General features: G+C 41.3%; 1 protein-coding gene across 1 annotated transcript; it reads right to left on the reverse strand.

The window, feature by feature from the left end:
- Positions 1–2,782: 2,782 nt before the first annotated feature.
- Positions 2,783–15,260, reverse strand: gabra2a (gamma-aminobutyric acid type A receptor subunit alpha2a). Its single transcript, XM_044046957.1, has 6 exons — positions 14,946–15,260; positions 14,303–14,385; positions 11,896–12,039; positions 11,635–11,787; positions 9,383–9,585; positions 2,783–3,653 (listed from the first exon to the last, which is right to left on the reverse strand). Exons 1-6 carry the CDS (start codon positions 15,227–15,229, stop codon positions 3,351–3,353), a joined length of 1,170 nt encoding a protein of 389 aa, XP_043902892.1. The 5' UTR covers positions 15,230–15,260; the 3' UTR covers positions 2,783–3,350.
- Between the last annotated feature and the right edge of the window lie 2,770 nt (positions 15,261–18,030).

Consider the following 18,030-nt stretch of genomic DNA (forward strand, 5'->3'; position numbering starts at 1 on the left):
TTCCTTTGTCAACTACTTCACAAAAAAAGTAGATGACATTTGCTCTTCTTTCTCAAACCCACCTCCTGATCTCACCACACTACCAGCCACAAATTCAGCTCCTTCTCTATCCTCTTTCACCCCTCTATCTCATGATCAAGTTCTTTCCCTAATATCCTCTGCCCACCCCACCTCCTGTCCCCTTGACCCTATTCCTTCTCACCTTCTTCAGTCAATTGCTTCTGATCTTCTTCCTTTCCTCACCCACCTCATTAACACATCTCTATCATCTGGTTGTTTACCGGACTCTCTTAAAGAGGCCAGATTGACCCCCCTCCTTAAAAAACCCACCCTTGACCTGTCTGAAGTAAATAACTACAGACCTGTCTCTCTTCTTCCTTTTCTCTCCAAAACTCTGGAGCGTGCTATCTTTAATCAACTCTCTTCCTACCTTCACCGGAACAACCTTCTCGATCCTCTTCAGTCTGGTTTTAAAGCAGGTCACTCGACCGAAAACTGTACTTCTTGCTGTCACTGAGCAACTCCACACTGCTAGGGCTGCCTCTCTCTCCTCTGTGCTCATCCTCTTGGACCTTTCTGCTGCGTTTGATACAGTTAACCACCAGATCCTTACTTCCTCCCTTCAGGAACTAGGTGTCTCAGGCTCTGCACTTACCCTACTCTCATCCTATCTTCAAAACCGAACATGCAGAGTATAAGTAAGAGCTTCAATGCTACAAACGGATCCGGTCCAGCCTACATCCAGGACATGATCAAAAGCTACACCCCAGCCTGCCCACTCCGCTCTACATCTGCAAACCGGCTTGCTGCCCCCTCACTGAGAGGATCGCAGAGGCTTTCACGGAACTTAAGACTGTTCACTGTCCTCGCTCCCAAATGGTGGAACGAGCTCCCCATCGACATCCGGACAGCGGAAAGCCTCCATATCTTCCGCCGCCGACTAAAAACACATTTCTTCTGACTCGACCTCGACTAAGACGACGACAAAACAAAAAACAAAAACAAAAAAAACACTTGCTTATACATCGCACTTATGACTAGCACTTTATAGTTTGGCTTACTTGAAGCTCTTACTTACTTCTAGCTCTTGTTTGTACCCAAATGTTTAAATGCACTTATTGTAAGTCGCTTTGGATAAAAGCATCTGCTAAATGACATGTAATGTAATGTTAGCAACTATGCCTCCAGTTACTGCTGTCACATAAAACGGTGGTTCCCGGAGATGAGATCAAGGGATTTTTTTGGGTCCCCAAACAAGATGGCTGAATTTTACTAACCTTTTCCTCAAGATGCATGTTTATATGTTTTAAATAACAAACATACATTTAAGTTTTAATTAATTTACTAAACATCTCAATTTGACAATTCTAAATTATATTAGATACTGCAGATATGGCTGCAAATTAGTCTAATGACTTATTGGACAGGAGTTTGCCATCTTTGATATGTTGCCATCTTTAATGTTATAATTTTCCATCTTTTAGAAGTGGATCCCTATTAAGGAAGTTTGGAAAACACTGCTGTATATTATTAGAACACTGACATACTATAAATTTGTGTTTGGTGGCCATAATAGCTTCACTCGGATAACTGAAGATAAAAAGAAGTGTATCCAAGTCTGATTGAGTATTTTTATTTTAAAAACAGTGCAATGTCACATTTACAAGAACAATGAGGAATTGTGGTACAAAGGTGAAAAATAAATATGTGACTTGTGAAGAACCACTTTTGTTAACAGTCAGTGAGATACACACATATAGAATTTTCTGAATGTGTCAGATTTCTCAATTAATTATTTATATTGTTCCATCTATGTATCCATTTCCAAAAATAGGTATACGTATTAATATTTAGTGAGATAATGTGAAGAAGCTGAGCACATAGGTGGGTGGTGAGGAGTAGGAGTAGTAAGGTGCAGCAGTGAGGTATGGCTGACAAAGAACATTACATGTGCTGCTGGTACTGTGACAGTTCACAGTTGGTGACAATGAGAAATACGTGTATCTCCTCATTCAAGCTGGTGGTTGCTTTTTACTGTGAATGTAGTTTAGTAGCTTAGCATTTGCTCGTGGAAATTAGACAAGGATAAATTTGCTTTGCATTTATTGTGAATACACCATTAATGTGTTTTGTGCTACATTACCATGCCCATATATTTAGATATTATTCAGGCAATTTAACACAACATTTCAAAATACAAACACATTTCAAAATACAAACACACCATGTCTTGCCAAATGTGAAATGCAAACTCCATTGAAGTATGTGCTTTCTCATTTGTCATCCATCTTTCTGGAGCCGCTACTGGAGAAATTATGGGTGCAACTTCCAAAGCACAGGTGGAAGCAGCAGTTAAATAGTTCTTTGGCGGCTGCAGCAGCAACATGGTTTCAGGATTGCTCTCTTCCTGCAATGAATGATCATCCTAAGTCTCTGACTCTGAGAAGACAGTGAATGATCACATCATTCCTTTGAGGTGGAATAGGTTAATGTCCTCCACATGTTAAATTCGCTCTTGGTGTTAAGTGTCCAGTTGTCATGAAGTTACCAAAATGCTGGTTCTGCTTCAGTGATATAATTCAAGTAAGGCCATAGGAACAATAAATATTAAATAAAAACGTAAATGGATTTATGAAAATTCAGGTGTTTTTTTGGGCAATAACACAGATCCTTTATTATGTAAACCTAAAATAAAAGTTTATCTTAAAGTGTGAGTGTGGATGCCCTAAAGACTCCTGAGTGTCATGGAGAATACTTCACTCATAGAAAAAGGTGAGAAAACCACCAACCATTCTGTGACCACACAAGACCAATGTCAAATCACATCAACATTAATTAAATGGTAATGGGTAGCCACCACTGGCTGCCTTCATGGCTTAGTTATGGACACAGTGTGCACTGAGCACTCTCTCTTTCTCATTCACTTACACTTTGTATGCAGATGACACACCATATTGGTCCAGGTAATGACAGAACATAACCAAATATAGAAGCAAATGAGGGGAGTCATGGTTTCTCTGGAAAAAACAACAACACAATAACATTCACAATTCTACATGAAGTAGGTCTGAAAACCTGTGTCCTCTTATTTTGATTGATCAGGTGTAATCACAGCTGTTTATTTTCATTTGATAAGGTGGCATCTCTGTCTATATGTTTATTGTCATGACAGTGTTGTTTTCTAATATTAAGCAACTGAATGCACATGTACAACTAAGTAAGGCTAAGTAAGGTTTATTGTAACCCAGGTATGTTGTGTACCTGAATTAATAAAAAATTTAGATAATTCATCCAATACAATATAATATAGATCTAGAATAGGCTTTGTGTTGAGAATTCATCACTGCAGTTTATTTGGTAAGATCCAGATGTTTAATGACTGATTCTCTGTTCAGGTAGGTGGCCCAGTAGACCAGGTTAAAGCTCCCGAACAGCACAGGGAACATGATGCGAGATATACGGTCTATCTTGCTAACACTGTTGAAGGTCTTCCTATTCTGCTCTGGCTTGGTCTCTGCGTTGGTCTTGTTGGGTTCATTCATGGAACACTTGGAGATGGTGGACAGCGTGGAGTCCTTTGTCATTTTGGGAGCATAGTTAGCGACAGCTACAGCATAGGCATTGTTATTCTTCATGATAGATGCTTCTTTTTTCTGCAAAAGAAAAATGGCTCAGCTTTAGACTTCTTTTCCAGGATAAAAATACATATTGGCCTTCACTTATCATACAGAAATCAGGGCAGATCTGGACACAGAAATCACAGAAATGTTAGGACAATCATCAGTTTGGATCTGGAAATCAACACATCACAAGTTCAGTTAACCAACCAGTTTCATTTGGCAGTGGGAAAAGTGGACTCTAATGTTTAACAGAGGTTTGAATATGGTACACTGAATGATCGGTAAGGCTGATTAATATTAATATATAGTAATATTTTTTACAAACTTAAACAACCTTTTTTTTTTAAAACTTTTCTAACAATCAACATCAGCTGATTATATTCAATTCATTTGCTGAGACTAAACTATTAACTACTCAATACATTAAATGTTTTTCCTTAAAAACTTGATAAATGCTGTTAAGTCACTAAATAGTTTTTAGTGACTTTTTCTTATTAAGTTTAGAAAGTTAAATTCTGTAATTTTAATCATTTGTTATGAAAATATCATTGTGACATTGTCTGAGCATCTCCACGAGGGAGAAGAGTTCAGCTCAGTTGTTTGACACACATTTTTTGTGTCTTAGATAGTTATTTCTGCACCGAAATCAACTAGATTTTACAAAAATGGTGAAACATGTAGTTCTTCTTCTTTTGGCTTCTCCCTTTAGGGGGTGCCACAGCGGATCAGCTGCCTCCATCTTGCCCATCCCTTGTGTCTATGGGGTTAATGGTTGGAATGAAATCCAACATTTACTTGTTTACTGCTAGTTTGTAAATAAACTCTTTTCCATTCTTTGACATAAGAGACGCAAGATTTTAGCTTGCTTAGTCTATAGCTCAGATGTTGTGTTGATTACATCGACGACAAAAGCGAATAAACAAGCTTACATTTCTTCCATCATTTAAGTAAAACAATGGAAAAGAGTTTATTTACAGAAGTAAATACAAACAAAGTTGGATTTTATTCCAAAATTCAGCCTTCAGATAAATGTTGAGGCCTTCGCTCAAGCTATTATCAATAGCTATTAACTGATGTTACTTAACTATTAGCAAAAGAGATATGTTTACACATCAAATTATAATTAAGGAATTGCTAAAACAATCCATAATTTAATCCAATTGTCGCTTCCATTTCGGAGGATTGAGTTAATACAGCAGCAATTTTGTTCTTCCTTTTAATGTGTGCGAACAGATACAGAGTGCAGACTATAGCTAAATGGTTTGTATTTATATAGGGCTTTTCTAGTCTTGATGACCACTCAAATCTGCTTTCCACTACAGCTTTGCCATTCACCCATTCACACCCATTCACTCACACTTTCATACAGCGCATCTATGTGCAGCGCATTTTCTATCCCTCATTTTTCATACACATTCACACGCTGCCAGCACAGCCATCAGGAGTGGAGTTAAGTGTTTTGCCCAAGGACACAACGGCAGGTAGACTTCCATTTTTTTCAAATTGAATTGAATCGCTCTACCACTGAAACCATTCAACTTGAGCTATCCCTAAAATATGCTAGTTTCTAATGCTGTCCATCCTGGTTACTCCAGGAAGGACACCAATTAAATCTCAGGATCCTCTGCCACCTCCAGCTCCGCCAACTGTCTTTTGGCCATACATCAGCCAAACATCATAGCAGGTTTCACTATGGTCTTGTAGACCTTCCCTTTCCCTTTTGCTGCTATTCTTCTGTGATACATCAAGCCTGATACTCGTCTTCACCCACTCCAACCTGCCTGCACTCTCTTCTTCACTGCTCTTGTGAAGAAGTGCTCTTACTGTCCATTACATATTTAAACACATCCACTTTGTCTACCTCTACTCCTTGCATCTTCTCCGTACCACCTGTCTCACTGTCATTCATATATAGCTGTTTTGTCTTACTCTTACGCTTATAAAAGCTGTTTGGAGAAGAACAGCTGATTTTGTTTCACTGAACGCAGAATGTCTCTATAAGTCCACTCTTTAACAAAGTGATCAATGTCCTGCATTTGTCTGTAAAAATCCACCATTAATATGGCCTTCATCCATGGCCTCTATTTTCTTCTTCCTGCTGATGTAAATGGCCATCTTGTTCTGTCCTAGCAAGAAGTTTATTATCTGACATTTCTTTGCAGATTTTCTGTATTTAAATTCCAGGAAGGTTTAAGACCTTCACCATCACTCTGTACAGAAGGTTCACATGAAAGTCATTCAGATAAAAACCAACACAGCCATCAAACCTTGGTCTAGTCCTCAAGCTAAGAAACGGATCCTCTGAGTAGGATTCAGCCAGTCCTCCAGAGGACCTGTCCAACAGTGTGAGCTCCTGTGCCGCCACATGCAGTGTCTCCAGTGTCCCGGCAGCCTGTTGACGATCCTCACCGATCTCACCCCCAAACCAGCAACAAGAGTAGCTCCGTCCTCCAGTCTGGTACCAGCTATGCTCACCAGTGTGCCCAAGGTTAGAATCCGAGCCCTGCAGAAAACCTCCATTACTGCTGACCCCGCCTCTCTCCTCCACCAACATGTTCCACACTTTAAAAACTATTTTGGTAACAGGCTGGCAGAACTTTTTTTGAAAGTTTTAAAATCCATTAAAATCCACTTAATCCGACGGGGGTAGGGGCTCAGTGGTTAAGACCGGTACCCTAAGTGCGAAAAATGTCATGGTCGCAATGGTCGCAAGTTCGATACCACCCCTCACTGACTGTACTCAATTCCATTGTAAGTCGCTTTGGATAAAATGACATGTAATGTAATCCAAGGCCCTCAACCTGTGTAGAAACAAGCAGGCTAACAACCTCCATGCCAAGTATTTAGCTCCGTACGATATAAACTGGAGACGGAAAGCAGATGTACAAGTCCCTGTCCTCCCCTTATCTTTGGGCCTGAGAAATCCAGTGTAGCCTGTCCCAAAAAAAGTTCAACAGCACTGCCTGGATCTTGGACAATAGATTAGGTGGAGGATCGGAACAGACTAATCTGTGCCACAGAGAGGACACAAGATTATTTATCACCAGTGTCTTTCCCCTGCAAGACCAAATCATGCCTGAATCAGAGTGACATTGTCACACATTAACCTGCTGGGAACACAATAGCTCTGGTCAATATGGATGACCTCACCTATCACCTGTCTGAGCCTCAGAGCCAAGGCTTTGGAGAGGATCTTATAGTCCCCACACAGCAGAGAGACTGGCCGCCAGTTATTCAAATCTTGTAGATCTCCCTATTTTGGCAGCAAAGCAATGACTGCCCTCCTGCAGCTCAGTGGTAACTGTCCACAACTCAAACTGTTGTTAAGCACCATCAACAAGCACTCCCCAATAACGTCCCAGGTTTTTGTAGAAGAGGGTAGCATCGTCGTCGTTCGTGTAACTCCAGAGAAGCTACACGGGGATAGCTACGTCGAGCAGCCAGTTTAGAGTGTCCTCCTCTAATTGGACCAGGCCTCCAGAGCCATGCAGGGCGGCAAATATGGGGCACTCATTTATGATGTGAGATACCGATTGCACAGCCCCACATTGGCAGGCGTCTGATGTGCTCGCTCCAGTCAGTTTCAGGAAGGACTGAGTCCTTCCCCAGTCGGTCCGGAGGCGGTTGAGCCTGACCCATGCCTTCCGTGGGAGGGTATGTCCAGGTGGTGTTGGGGAAGGGGTGCAGATGAAGGAGTGCAGGATGGTAGTGGAGTCCTTCCATTCATCACTCCACCTCATTTCCATCCAAGTGTCGGAGGCAGGGCCAGATCCTAACAGCTTGGCAGCTCTTGTGTTGCCTCAAGATCTGCTGTGGTGTGTCTTGCGGGATTGGCATAATGCTATTTCTGTCTGGCTGAAGTGCCTTCTTCGCAAGTTTAATGATCTGGAAGTCGCACCTTATGTTAGGTGGATGGATTCCGGATACCACAGGTAGTGCCTCAGTTGGGGTTGGCTTCAGGGTACCAGAGATGATGCGCGTTGCATCGTTGAGGACGACATCAACCAATTTGGTGTGGACGCTGTGAGACCAGGCCGCAGCAGCATATTCGGCAGAAGAGTAAACAAGTGCAAGGACTGATGTGCGTTGCGTCGTAAGACTGGCTCCCCACTCTAGGCCACAGAGTTTCCTTATTAGGTTGACGCGCTTGGATGTTTTGTTAGCGACGTTCTTTAGGTGGGGCCCGAATGTTAAGCTGCGGTCAAGTGTGACGCCTAGGTAGACAGGCACAGGTTCGAAACTCAGCTTCTTGCCCTCCATTCTCACCTCAAGCTCCTTTTTTGCAAGTCGAGTTGACAAGTGATAGATCGAACAGACAGTCTACTCGCTTATTTTCAGGTGCCAAAGGCGGAAGTACCTGCAGAGAGTAGAGATATATGCCTCCAGGATGGTTTGGATCTCCTCATAAGTTTTGGCTTGGGCCGCAATTGCACTGTCGTCTGCGTACAGGTACTTGTTTCCCAAGGTGGCGGGGTAGTCCGCGATATAGATATTGAAGAGGATGGGGGCAAGTACGGACCCCTGCGGTAGGCCATTTCGGAGCTATCGGTTTCTGCTTCGCTCCCCGCTTGAGGTGGTGACATAGAAGGATCGGTTCTGGAGCATAAGCTGTACATCAGGGATCATTTGCAGCAACTTCAGATAGAGGCCACGGTGCCACACGGTGTCATAAGCGGCTGTTAGGTCAATGTACACAACTCCAACTTTTTCTTTCTTCTGGAATGCACCTTCTATGTCGTTTCCCGTTTTCCACAAGCACAGATGCAATGGAGTTTGCAGTAACAAGACATGGCTTGGGTTTGCTGCTTTGTCCAGAGAGGTGGTTAATCGTATACCATGCCTTCCTGCTTGAGTGGGTGAAGTCAATTGATGTGACGATTTCCTCCCAGCGAGCTTGTCTCTTTTCTCCGAGCATCTGCATGAGGTGGTCGCTTTTGGAAAGTTTTTCCTCAATGCTAGCGGCGTTATAGGCTTGGAAAGCTGCCTCGCACTCACTGTCCCAACAGGGGATATAGCTTTTACGTCTGCCTCGGGGGATGGAGGCCTTGGCGGCTGAATTTAGCATGGAAGTGAAGGCCATTTTCATACTGCACTTCATTACTTTTAATATGTGTCCACACATTATTTCTTCTGCCTCAACAGAAGAGGAACTGAAGCTCTTTGTGAACATCACAGCAACACCTCCACTGTTACACACTTTCAAAACTGTCAAAACCGAATCGTCAATCTGACCACCTCCGGCAGCCTGTTGTGATTTGTCATTTCATATTACTTGATGGGGCAAAAATCATGTATTTAAATCTGTCTACTGTGAAGGCGAAGGACAGATTGATATCATCTGTGATATCTGTAAGGATCATCATCACCTGTCTCTTGTGAAACCACATGCTTCATCTCCGGAGATTTACAGCCCAACAGAAGCATCTGTATCGTGCACACAAGCTTTCCGTACCTGGACAACTCTCTAGCGATGTCCTCATGGCCACATGTGGCACTTCAATCAATTTAATTCAGCCTTCTACTTAATATCAAGTTATAATATGTTATTAATAGATTAATTTTAATAGTTGCTTTTTAACTGAAAAGTTGGATTTATCATATTAAATGCTCAGTAATGAGTGATAAATAAAAATGTAGCTTACTGATGGAATTAATTAATTTCAACCTGTCATCTTTTGTTCTCACTAAACAGACATTTATGATAAGCTGTAGCATTTAAACAGAGTGGTTCATTTGTTCTGAAAGGTGTGTGACAGCTCTACCTTGTCATTGACAACACTCTTCCCATCCCAGGCCCAGCCTCGCTTGGTGAAGTAGTTGACTGTTGCAAATTCAATGAGTGCAGAGAAGACAAAAGCATAACAGACAGCGATGAACCAGTCCATAGCTGTGGCATAGGCCACTTTAGGCAGTGAATTACGGGCACTAATGCTCAGTGTCGTCATTGTGAGAACTGTAGTAACGCCTGAAAAGAGAGAAGAATAAATTGAAGTGTTCATTCAAATTCACATACAGGGATTAAAAAATGTTTTTTCATGCTGGACACTGTCTTTCAATAATCCACTGTACCTTTCAGAACGTTATGTGGCTACATTGTTATTAGCTAGCTCAGTATTGTCATTTTAAAATGCAATTGATATGCACATTAAAACTTCTGTTTGATCAGATGATTGTATTATAAGCTGTAACTGGAGCATGTGAACATCTGCTATCAATATGATTAACAAACCAACATCTTGTACTTAAATAATGTGTGAATGACACAGCTTTGTGTATGAAGTATTGACTGTGATGCTAATGATTTTGCAACTAGCTGAGAGTTAGCACATCATCATCATTCAGCTCATTTAGCAACAGACTGATCCATCCACACTACACCACAGAGCCACTTAAATGTATTGTATTTTACTTGATATTAGAAATATGTATCTATTTTTGATACTTCAAATTCTTAAGTATCTTACCTTTCTTGTTTTTCATTTTAATAAAGTATATATTCATATTTCATTTCATTTTTCTCTGGGAACCCCCTTGGACATCGTCATTAAACCCTCGGGTCCCTAGACTATTGATTGAAACTACTACAATAGTTTCTGTCCTGATGTCACTGACAGCTTAGACCGGGAGGGGGTTGGACTATGATAATACTTTCTCTTGGCTCCCAGAAGGTGTAAATCTTTGAGGCTAAAATTCTCCCTAAACTAGTTTGAGGAGTGCCTACATTCAAATGGCCACATCTTCAAACATTTTCATGTGTTAGACATTGTTAGAAAGCTTAGAAATTACACTTTCAGAATCTGTAAATAACTAAATATCCCTCAGGAGACTTGTTCCTGATTTTCCCATGGCTGAACAATTGCAGTTGCAGCAGAACCCTTTGACAGAGTACAAAGTAATCAGAATATATATATATATATTTTACCCTGTACATGACCAATTATAACACTGTGTAGGAACTAATCACATAGGGTACAATCACCCCGTTTTTAGTCTGATGAACAGAACAAATGGAACATTTATGCCCCTGATGCAATTTGTTTGGGATGGTATGGACAAAGTCTGAGACCTCTGATGCAAACAAGACTTGTCCACTCAAAAAGGTGATTTTGATTTTTCATCACTTGTGTGAACTCTATCTTCACCTTTGACTGGACACTTATTATTAGCCAGTGAGGAAAAAGGAGAACCAGGAGATGGGCTGCCAATAGACAGAACTAAGAACAATCTTCTGTGTCTTGCAGTCCCCATTTCATCCTCCTTTACACTCAAATCAGAATGCATTTCACATGACACTTCCTTTGTACCCTATGTCTCACACTGAAGTGGCAATAAAATTAGAGATTGAGTGTATGGTCTTCTGTCTTTTGGCAAAAAGAAGGATATGGCATCATTGCAACATGGCCCTTGCTTAGTTTCCCCTGTGTGCAGTGGTGTAATAACCTATCAACATGAAAAAAGGACCCAAACCTGGGCAGAGAAAGCAGTGCAGATTTATATGACCACAGAATAGTTACCATTCAACATGGGGCTCTTTTGTGTGCATTTCTGGTGTAGTAGTATACCTTGAACTCCAAGGTCAACTGTTGTATTATTAAAGTGTGTTTGTTTCTGAAACACTTTTTGAAGTTATTTGTTGAAAGCATCCACTCATATGAATAGATGTTGATTAATAAAGTTGTAAAAAAACTTCATCATAGACTTGACAGCACAATGATGGTTAGAACATTTCTCAGAATTTCTGTGGGGATTCACAATGTCATCGTGTCACATGACATGAAAAAACATCAAGGGAACAGTGCAGGATCAAGAAAACATTATCCAGATGGCAAAGTGCTTGTGTGACTTTTTAACAAAGGCCTGTGTTTTTATTACAAGAAATTACTGTGCATTGCAGTTGCTTTAATAAATTCAGCACTGATGTATCATATGGTGATTTTAGTTTTCCACTTTAAATTAAACAAAACAAACAGTGGTGTTATACAGTGGTGGAGTTTATGTGGTTAAAGTGACTCACCAAAAACAGTTCTGGCTGGCACTGACTCTCGATTGAGCCAGAAGGAGACTTGTGAGAGGATGACTGTCATGATACAGGGTAAGTATGTCTGGATTACAAAGTAGCCGATCTTTCTCTTCAGATGGAAGTGAACTGTCATGACTGTGTATTTACCTAAAGACAAAAGAGAACATGCAAATGTATAACACTATTCATTCAGCCATTGGTCCAGATGCCTGTAATAGTTTCTTGGATCTGTTTGTCTTGATGCACAGTGCTCACCAGTACTGGATTTAATGGTTTCCTTTCCCACACTCTGGCCCACTAAGTCATACTGGTTGAGTCTGGATCCATCAGCTGCAACATCCACTGACTGGGAGGCATTTCGAGTCCAGATGTAAGTGACCTCTGTCTTTGTGTAGGCATCTGATACAGCCAGTGCAAGAAAACACAGATCACCGAACTACTTCTACAGATAAGATGGGTGAAAAACAGGTTCAAACTCATGGGCATTAACCTGTAAGTGAGGCACTATAGAATTAACTTAATAATTGATCAATCACAATGTTAATCTTTGTCTCACCAGTCCATAAAACTTTGTCCCAAAATGTTTGAGGCTTGTCTCTGTACTTCTTTGGCAAATTCCAGCCTGGCCTTCCTATTCTTCTTGCTAATGAGTGGTTTGCATCTTCTGACGTACATTTGATCAAGTCTTCTGTGAACAGTAGATTGTGATACCTTCACTCCTGCCCTCAGGAGGTTGTTGCTGATGTCACTAACAGTTGTTTTAGGCTCTTTCTTTACTGCTCTCTCAATGTTTCTGTCATCAACTGCTGATGTTTACATGCTCAACATCTGTTGCTTAGTACACCAGTGGTTTCTTTCTTCTTCTGGACATTCCAAATGGTTGTGCTGGCTATGGCCAATGTCTGTGCAATGGCTTTGATTGATTTCTCATCTTCTCTAAAATTCACAATTGCTTATTTAAAAACAAGCAATTGTTTTCTAAATGCAGTCTGCACATACAAAACCTATCCTATACCCAATCTGAAGCTGAGCGTAGACATTCAGTGCTATTTATTGTTTGAATAAACAATGTAATCGGACACACCTGGGCAACACAACACACCTGCCAGTCACATGTTCCAATACTTTGGGTGGGTTCAAACTAAAGATGCAGTCTTCTATGTTTTGTATCAGATCCAGATGTAAATACCTGGAAGTAAAAGCTGAAATGTTCATCTTTTGTCTCACATTCATCTTTTGATGTCAAACCCAAATGTTTTCAGTCTCAGTCTATGGCAAAAATAAAGGAATTGGCCTCACTTTTCCAATACTATAGGAGGACACTGCATGTGCATTTTGGTTGCATGCAGTTACTGCATGTGGTTTAAGTGTCTTACCCAAGGACACATCAACATGTAGAGCAGAGCCGAGAATCAAATCCACAACCTTCAAGTTGATAGACGACTTGCCCTTACATTGTCGCCCCTACACATATATGCTACGCCCAGTTACATTACTATGTCCTTAAAGGATGCAAGAAATGTCCTTAAGATACTGTTCGATGGTCCAGAAACTGTAGTTGGTTGACTGTGTTTCTGGAGTCTGCTGCTCAGGTTCATCCTCACAAAGTTAGCTAGTTGGAGCTAACTTGGCTCTTGTGTCTGAAGGGAGGATAACAGGATACTATTTTTAGTACCTGCTTCCGTGGGGTTCCAAAAGCGTGCTTAGTAGGTACTATGCGATGATTGGTAAGATTGCCGACCACTGACTGGCCATAGTACTGTCACAGGAAGAGACTTCCCGACACAGAAATCAAGCTGAACAGTGGCGAACTGTAGATCAGATAAAATTACATAACAATCTGAAAAACATGGGTTAATCTCCAACAACTACCAGGAGTCTGGTGTATTTAAGGACAGTACTGCTGATCGTGACCGGTGAGTGACATCACAGACCCTGCTGCTGTGTTTCAGTCCAGTGTCAGACCAAGTCTGTGCTCCGGTCATGGAGGAAGTACTGAACAAGTATTAAAAAAATCTTTTTAATTAACTGAAGTGATTGTATTCAGTTACACTGTAAACAACTGCTTTACAAGTCACCTGTCACTTGTTTGTGTGTGTGTGTGTGTTGCATATAAAACAAGTCACAGCAGTTTCATGCAACAACAGGAAGTTGTCCTAATTTAAAAATGTTTAGTTGTTTCCTTTATTGATAAAGGAAGCTCAAATGACAGGAAGCAGTTCAGCAGAACGATACAATCACATCTGGAAATGTACCAGACATAATCAAGATGCCATTATTATGGTGGCTTCTCCCACATTTTGAATTCAGCTACCTTAAAAGTAAGCTGTTACCTACTGTAACTTACAGCTTGTTACAGCTCCAACAGTAGAAATACAAATTAATTCATTAAGGCCTTACCCACACAGAAACAGGACTTTTCCTTAACAATCTTTTTCTTTGTAGTTTTTAAAAAGTCAAACTTCATAAATGATGTGATGGCTTATTGACAGGGGAGTTATCGGGTGAGTGTTCAGTGTTTGCACTGCTGAAGTCTGTGGAGAGATAGCAACTTTTACTTGACATTTGGTAGGGGACATGGTAAATAAATAATTACAACTAAGTCAGGGAACAGCCAACATAATCCTGCTGACTTGAGGATGATGAGTCTAACAACACTTACAACTGCCAAACTTAAGGGGACATGAGTGAGAATCCATGGGGAAGTCCTCTAGGTGCATGGGACATTCAGCTTGAACCGTTAGCCTGGCAATAAACAAACACACAATATCATTCTCATTGTTATTATTATGATTATAGACATAAATGTTTTCTAAACACTGTCTAATGTTTTCTACACTTTTATATCCCAGTGAAAATAATGCTGTGGTGAGCTGTTTGGGAAGAACAGATCAGGCAGTGCTTGCCACTTGAATCTAAAATGAATTATAAAATTATATCTTGGTAAATGTAAAATGTTGTTCACTGTTGCCATTTGCTAACAAAACAACACACTTTCCATGATAGTAAATGGCGTGCTGAGCAGCCAATGTCTGAGCAGAAGGGAATTGGGCTTGTCACTGGAGGGTTGCTGGTTTGAATCCCTGCCAGGTCATGGGCTGGTGTATCTGAGCATGGTACCCAACCCCCATTACTCATTGTTAATTTGACATATTGGGAACTTAAGTGATTTGTGGTGCTTCCACATCCTGTATCTCAAGGCCTCATACTGCCTCTACAGATTAGCTGTTTGAAAATTCCATAAGTAATCAGCAACTGATGTTCCTAAAAAGTGCTAGGTGTTGAAAAATGCTAAAATCAGGTACCTCATAGTGTAGAGCAAGGTTCCATCCTCCATGATTCTCAGTAGCTTGTTGGGCATGGTCATATTGTGCGCCACAGATTTCTTGCCATTGTGGAAGAAAGTGTCAGGGGTCCAGATCTTACTGGCCATCAGGTTGTTGAGTGGCAGAATGTTCATTGGTCCATGAAACTTCAAGCGTTCATCCTTCCAACTCTGACGGAAGAAAACATCTATTGTATACTCCTGGGAGAGGGAGAGAGAGAGAGAGCAGGGTAAAAAGTGTTGAAAGGAACCACTGAAATCCATGTGTGAATATGTTGACTCAAGAAGAAGCACATGTGAATTTGTAATGTTTTCCCCAAGGGCTGGTAAGTAGTAGTGCTGGGTGGTGTACGGTTCATACCAAATGACAGTATTATTTTTTTTTTCATATCCTACAATACTAGCATATGAAAAACAGAAACAGTGAAACAGTAGAACAGGACTGCCAGACAGATATGTACTTGCCAAGAATGTATGCAGTTAGGCAATTTGAAAAGTTGGTTGGTGCTTATTAGGGATAGGAGGAAAATGGTTTTCAAATTGTGGAGGTCAATGAGAAAAACCAACAGGAACGTGAACTCTGAAGGTCGGATAGAGTGAGCTGTGTTGTGTGAACTGTGTGTTAATTTTTTTGTTTCAGTTTTTTCCACCCTGGCTTTTTAACCTTTAGTGCTCACAGGTAATTTGCCGTGGGAATAATACATAACTCTTTATATGGACATTGTGTTATTGAGTCAAAATTATGATTCATTTTATATTGCATTTTTAGTTGTGATTTATAGAAGCAATAATTGTGCAGAAGTCACAAAATAGACATTATTTTTCTTTTTGTTCATAAAAACGAGCCAAGCGAACCTTGAACTGTGACATAGTATTTCCAAATTTCACAAATTCAATTTAAGTTGAAGACGTAAAATCAAAGAAGAAGAAAGTGGGCTGGACAAACAAGTTATTTAAACCTTGAACCCTAATAAACACCAGCGAGGAAGAAACTATATAGGCCGTGTATTGTGAACCCTGCAATGTGAAAAGGTTCCGTAGAGTAAACTGTCATCTCTCAAAGTTGCGTGGTGTTAACTTTGAAGGTCATGTAATGTGAAGCGTGATTGTGTTGTCTGTAATGTGAACTTTGTAGGTTGGGTCGTAGGAACTCTCAAGGTGCAGTGTGAACTGTGTAGTGTTACCTCTGAAGATGTTCCTGACCGTTTAAGTTCACATTACATGACCAACTGACTTTTCAAATGACGTAATTGCATACATTCTTGGCAAGATGTGTTTTCTGCTATCTAAACTGCTTGTGTTGCCGCCTTCAGTAACAAATTTAATCCAGCAACATTTGCAATAAATTGTTGTTTGGTCCAAAACCCCAAAACTCTCTTCCCTGAGAACTACGGTGACTTTCATCGATCAAAATGCAGTTGTCTCCTTCTATGACCATATCAACAGATGAGGTTCCTGTGTAAAAACACTTTTATAAGTTTTACTTATGTATATTGTTATTGTATAGATGTTATTGTTATTTTTCCATATCCTGTTAGCATTTGATCGCTAACTGCAGGCTAGCTGTTATCAACAAAATTGTTAAAAAGAAGTGATAGATGTTCAGTCTGACCGAGAGACAGAGAGAGAGTAGCAAATGAGGGGGAGCAAACATCTGCCTCCACAGAAGAAAAGAGAAGCTCCATTAGGCCATTTTTTTCTGCCTATTCTTTTGCGTCCAGGTCACGTGACTTTCAAGATTCCGGCCGTGAGAACAAAAAACATGGCAGACATTTCTCTCATTTTTAGTGAAAAAAAATCAATATTTTGAGTTAGATTCTGCAAAAAAAATGTGTTTTGATTAAATTTCTAGCGAGAAATATACATTTTATTTTCATAATATTCACTTAGTGAATGTACATAATCACTCGCTTGCTCGTTGTTGCGAAGATTATTCAGATCTCGCCAGAAAATGTGAAACTGAAACGTTCTTTTTCAACATTCGATTCAGTATCTCATTATGGGACATGCCCCGACGCGCTTGTCCCCCAGAAGCTTTTCTTTCATTACGCCAGTCCTGACTGGCCGGAAGACGTGACGTCTGCCTCTGGAAGAGGGACTCCCTCCTGCTTTATAAGCCTGACATCACGTCATCTCTTCAGTTTAATACCTCTTCTCGCTCTCAGAAGCATCTCTCAGACGGCAGGTGTAGCTAACGGGATAGCATCGCAGTTCGCAGAGTGAGCTAACAACTCGTTTGCTGAATGCTACCTTAAACTACATTGCTGACTGAGTGTAGTAGCTGGGCTGTCACCAAACAGTAGCTGCTGCAGCTAGCCACCATACTAGCTGCTTGTTTTAATTACGGAGCTTAATTGTTCTCTTCTCCTCACCATGGAAAAGGCAACAATTTCACCTAAGACGTGCGCGTGTGGGTGCAAGATAGCCGGAGCGGACAGCCATGCCACTTGCTCTGCGTGCCTCAGGCTGCAACACGCCCAAGACGCCCTAGCATCTCCGGGTGCCTGTGAGCACTGCGTCCGTCTTTCAAGTAAGACCCGCCGTCTGTCGACCGTGGATCCTATGGTGGGGGGTATCCATTTCCCCGCCACCAGAGTTAACGGAGAACACACAGGGAAACACCATCCACGCGGGAGCCAGCTGGGGTGACCGACTCGACGCTGCCAACCCACTCTCCGACCCCGATAATCACGTTTCCGACAACATGTTTATGGGACAAGTTGACATCGACAACTGTGACTTAGAGATTGTCCATTAGTCTCGGCTCTGATGATGATGAGCAGGGGACCGGTCTCTTTTTCCTTTCACCCACTGCAAAGCTGGCACTCGGCGATAGCACACGCAGCGGCTCCCCAAACCCGACTGACAGTGCGGACCTTCATGTAAGAGGGCAGGTGCAAAGCTGGGCATTACGTGGCCAGAAGTCCCTGTGGAGACCGCCACATCTCGTTATGTGGGAAAATGGCTACCTAAAGCTAAATCAGCCTCAAAACAGCTGCTGCCGGCATTCCCCGAGTGCCTGGAGGAGGCCTGACACGGTCATGGAAAAACCTCCTCTCCACCAA

The sequence above is a fragment of the Solea senegalensis genome, linkage group LG16 (assembly GCF_019176455.1).
Source record: "Solea senegalensis isolate Sse05_10M linkage group LG16, IFAPA_SoseM_1, whole genome shotgun sequence".
Lineage (NCBI taxonomy): Eukaryota > Metazoa > Chordata > Actinopteri > Pleuronectiformes > Soleidae > Solea > Solea senegalensis.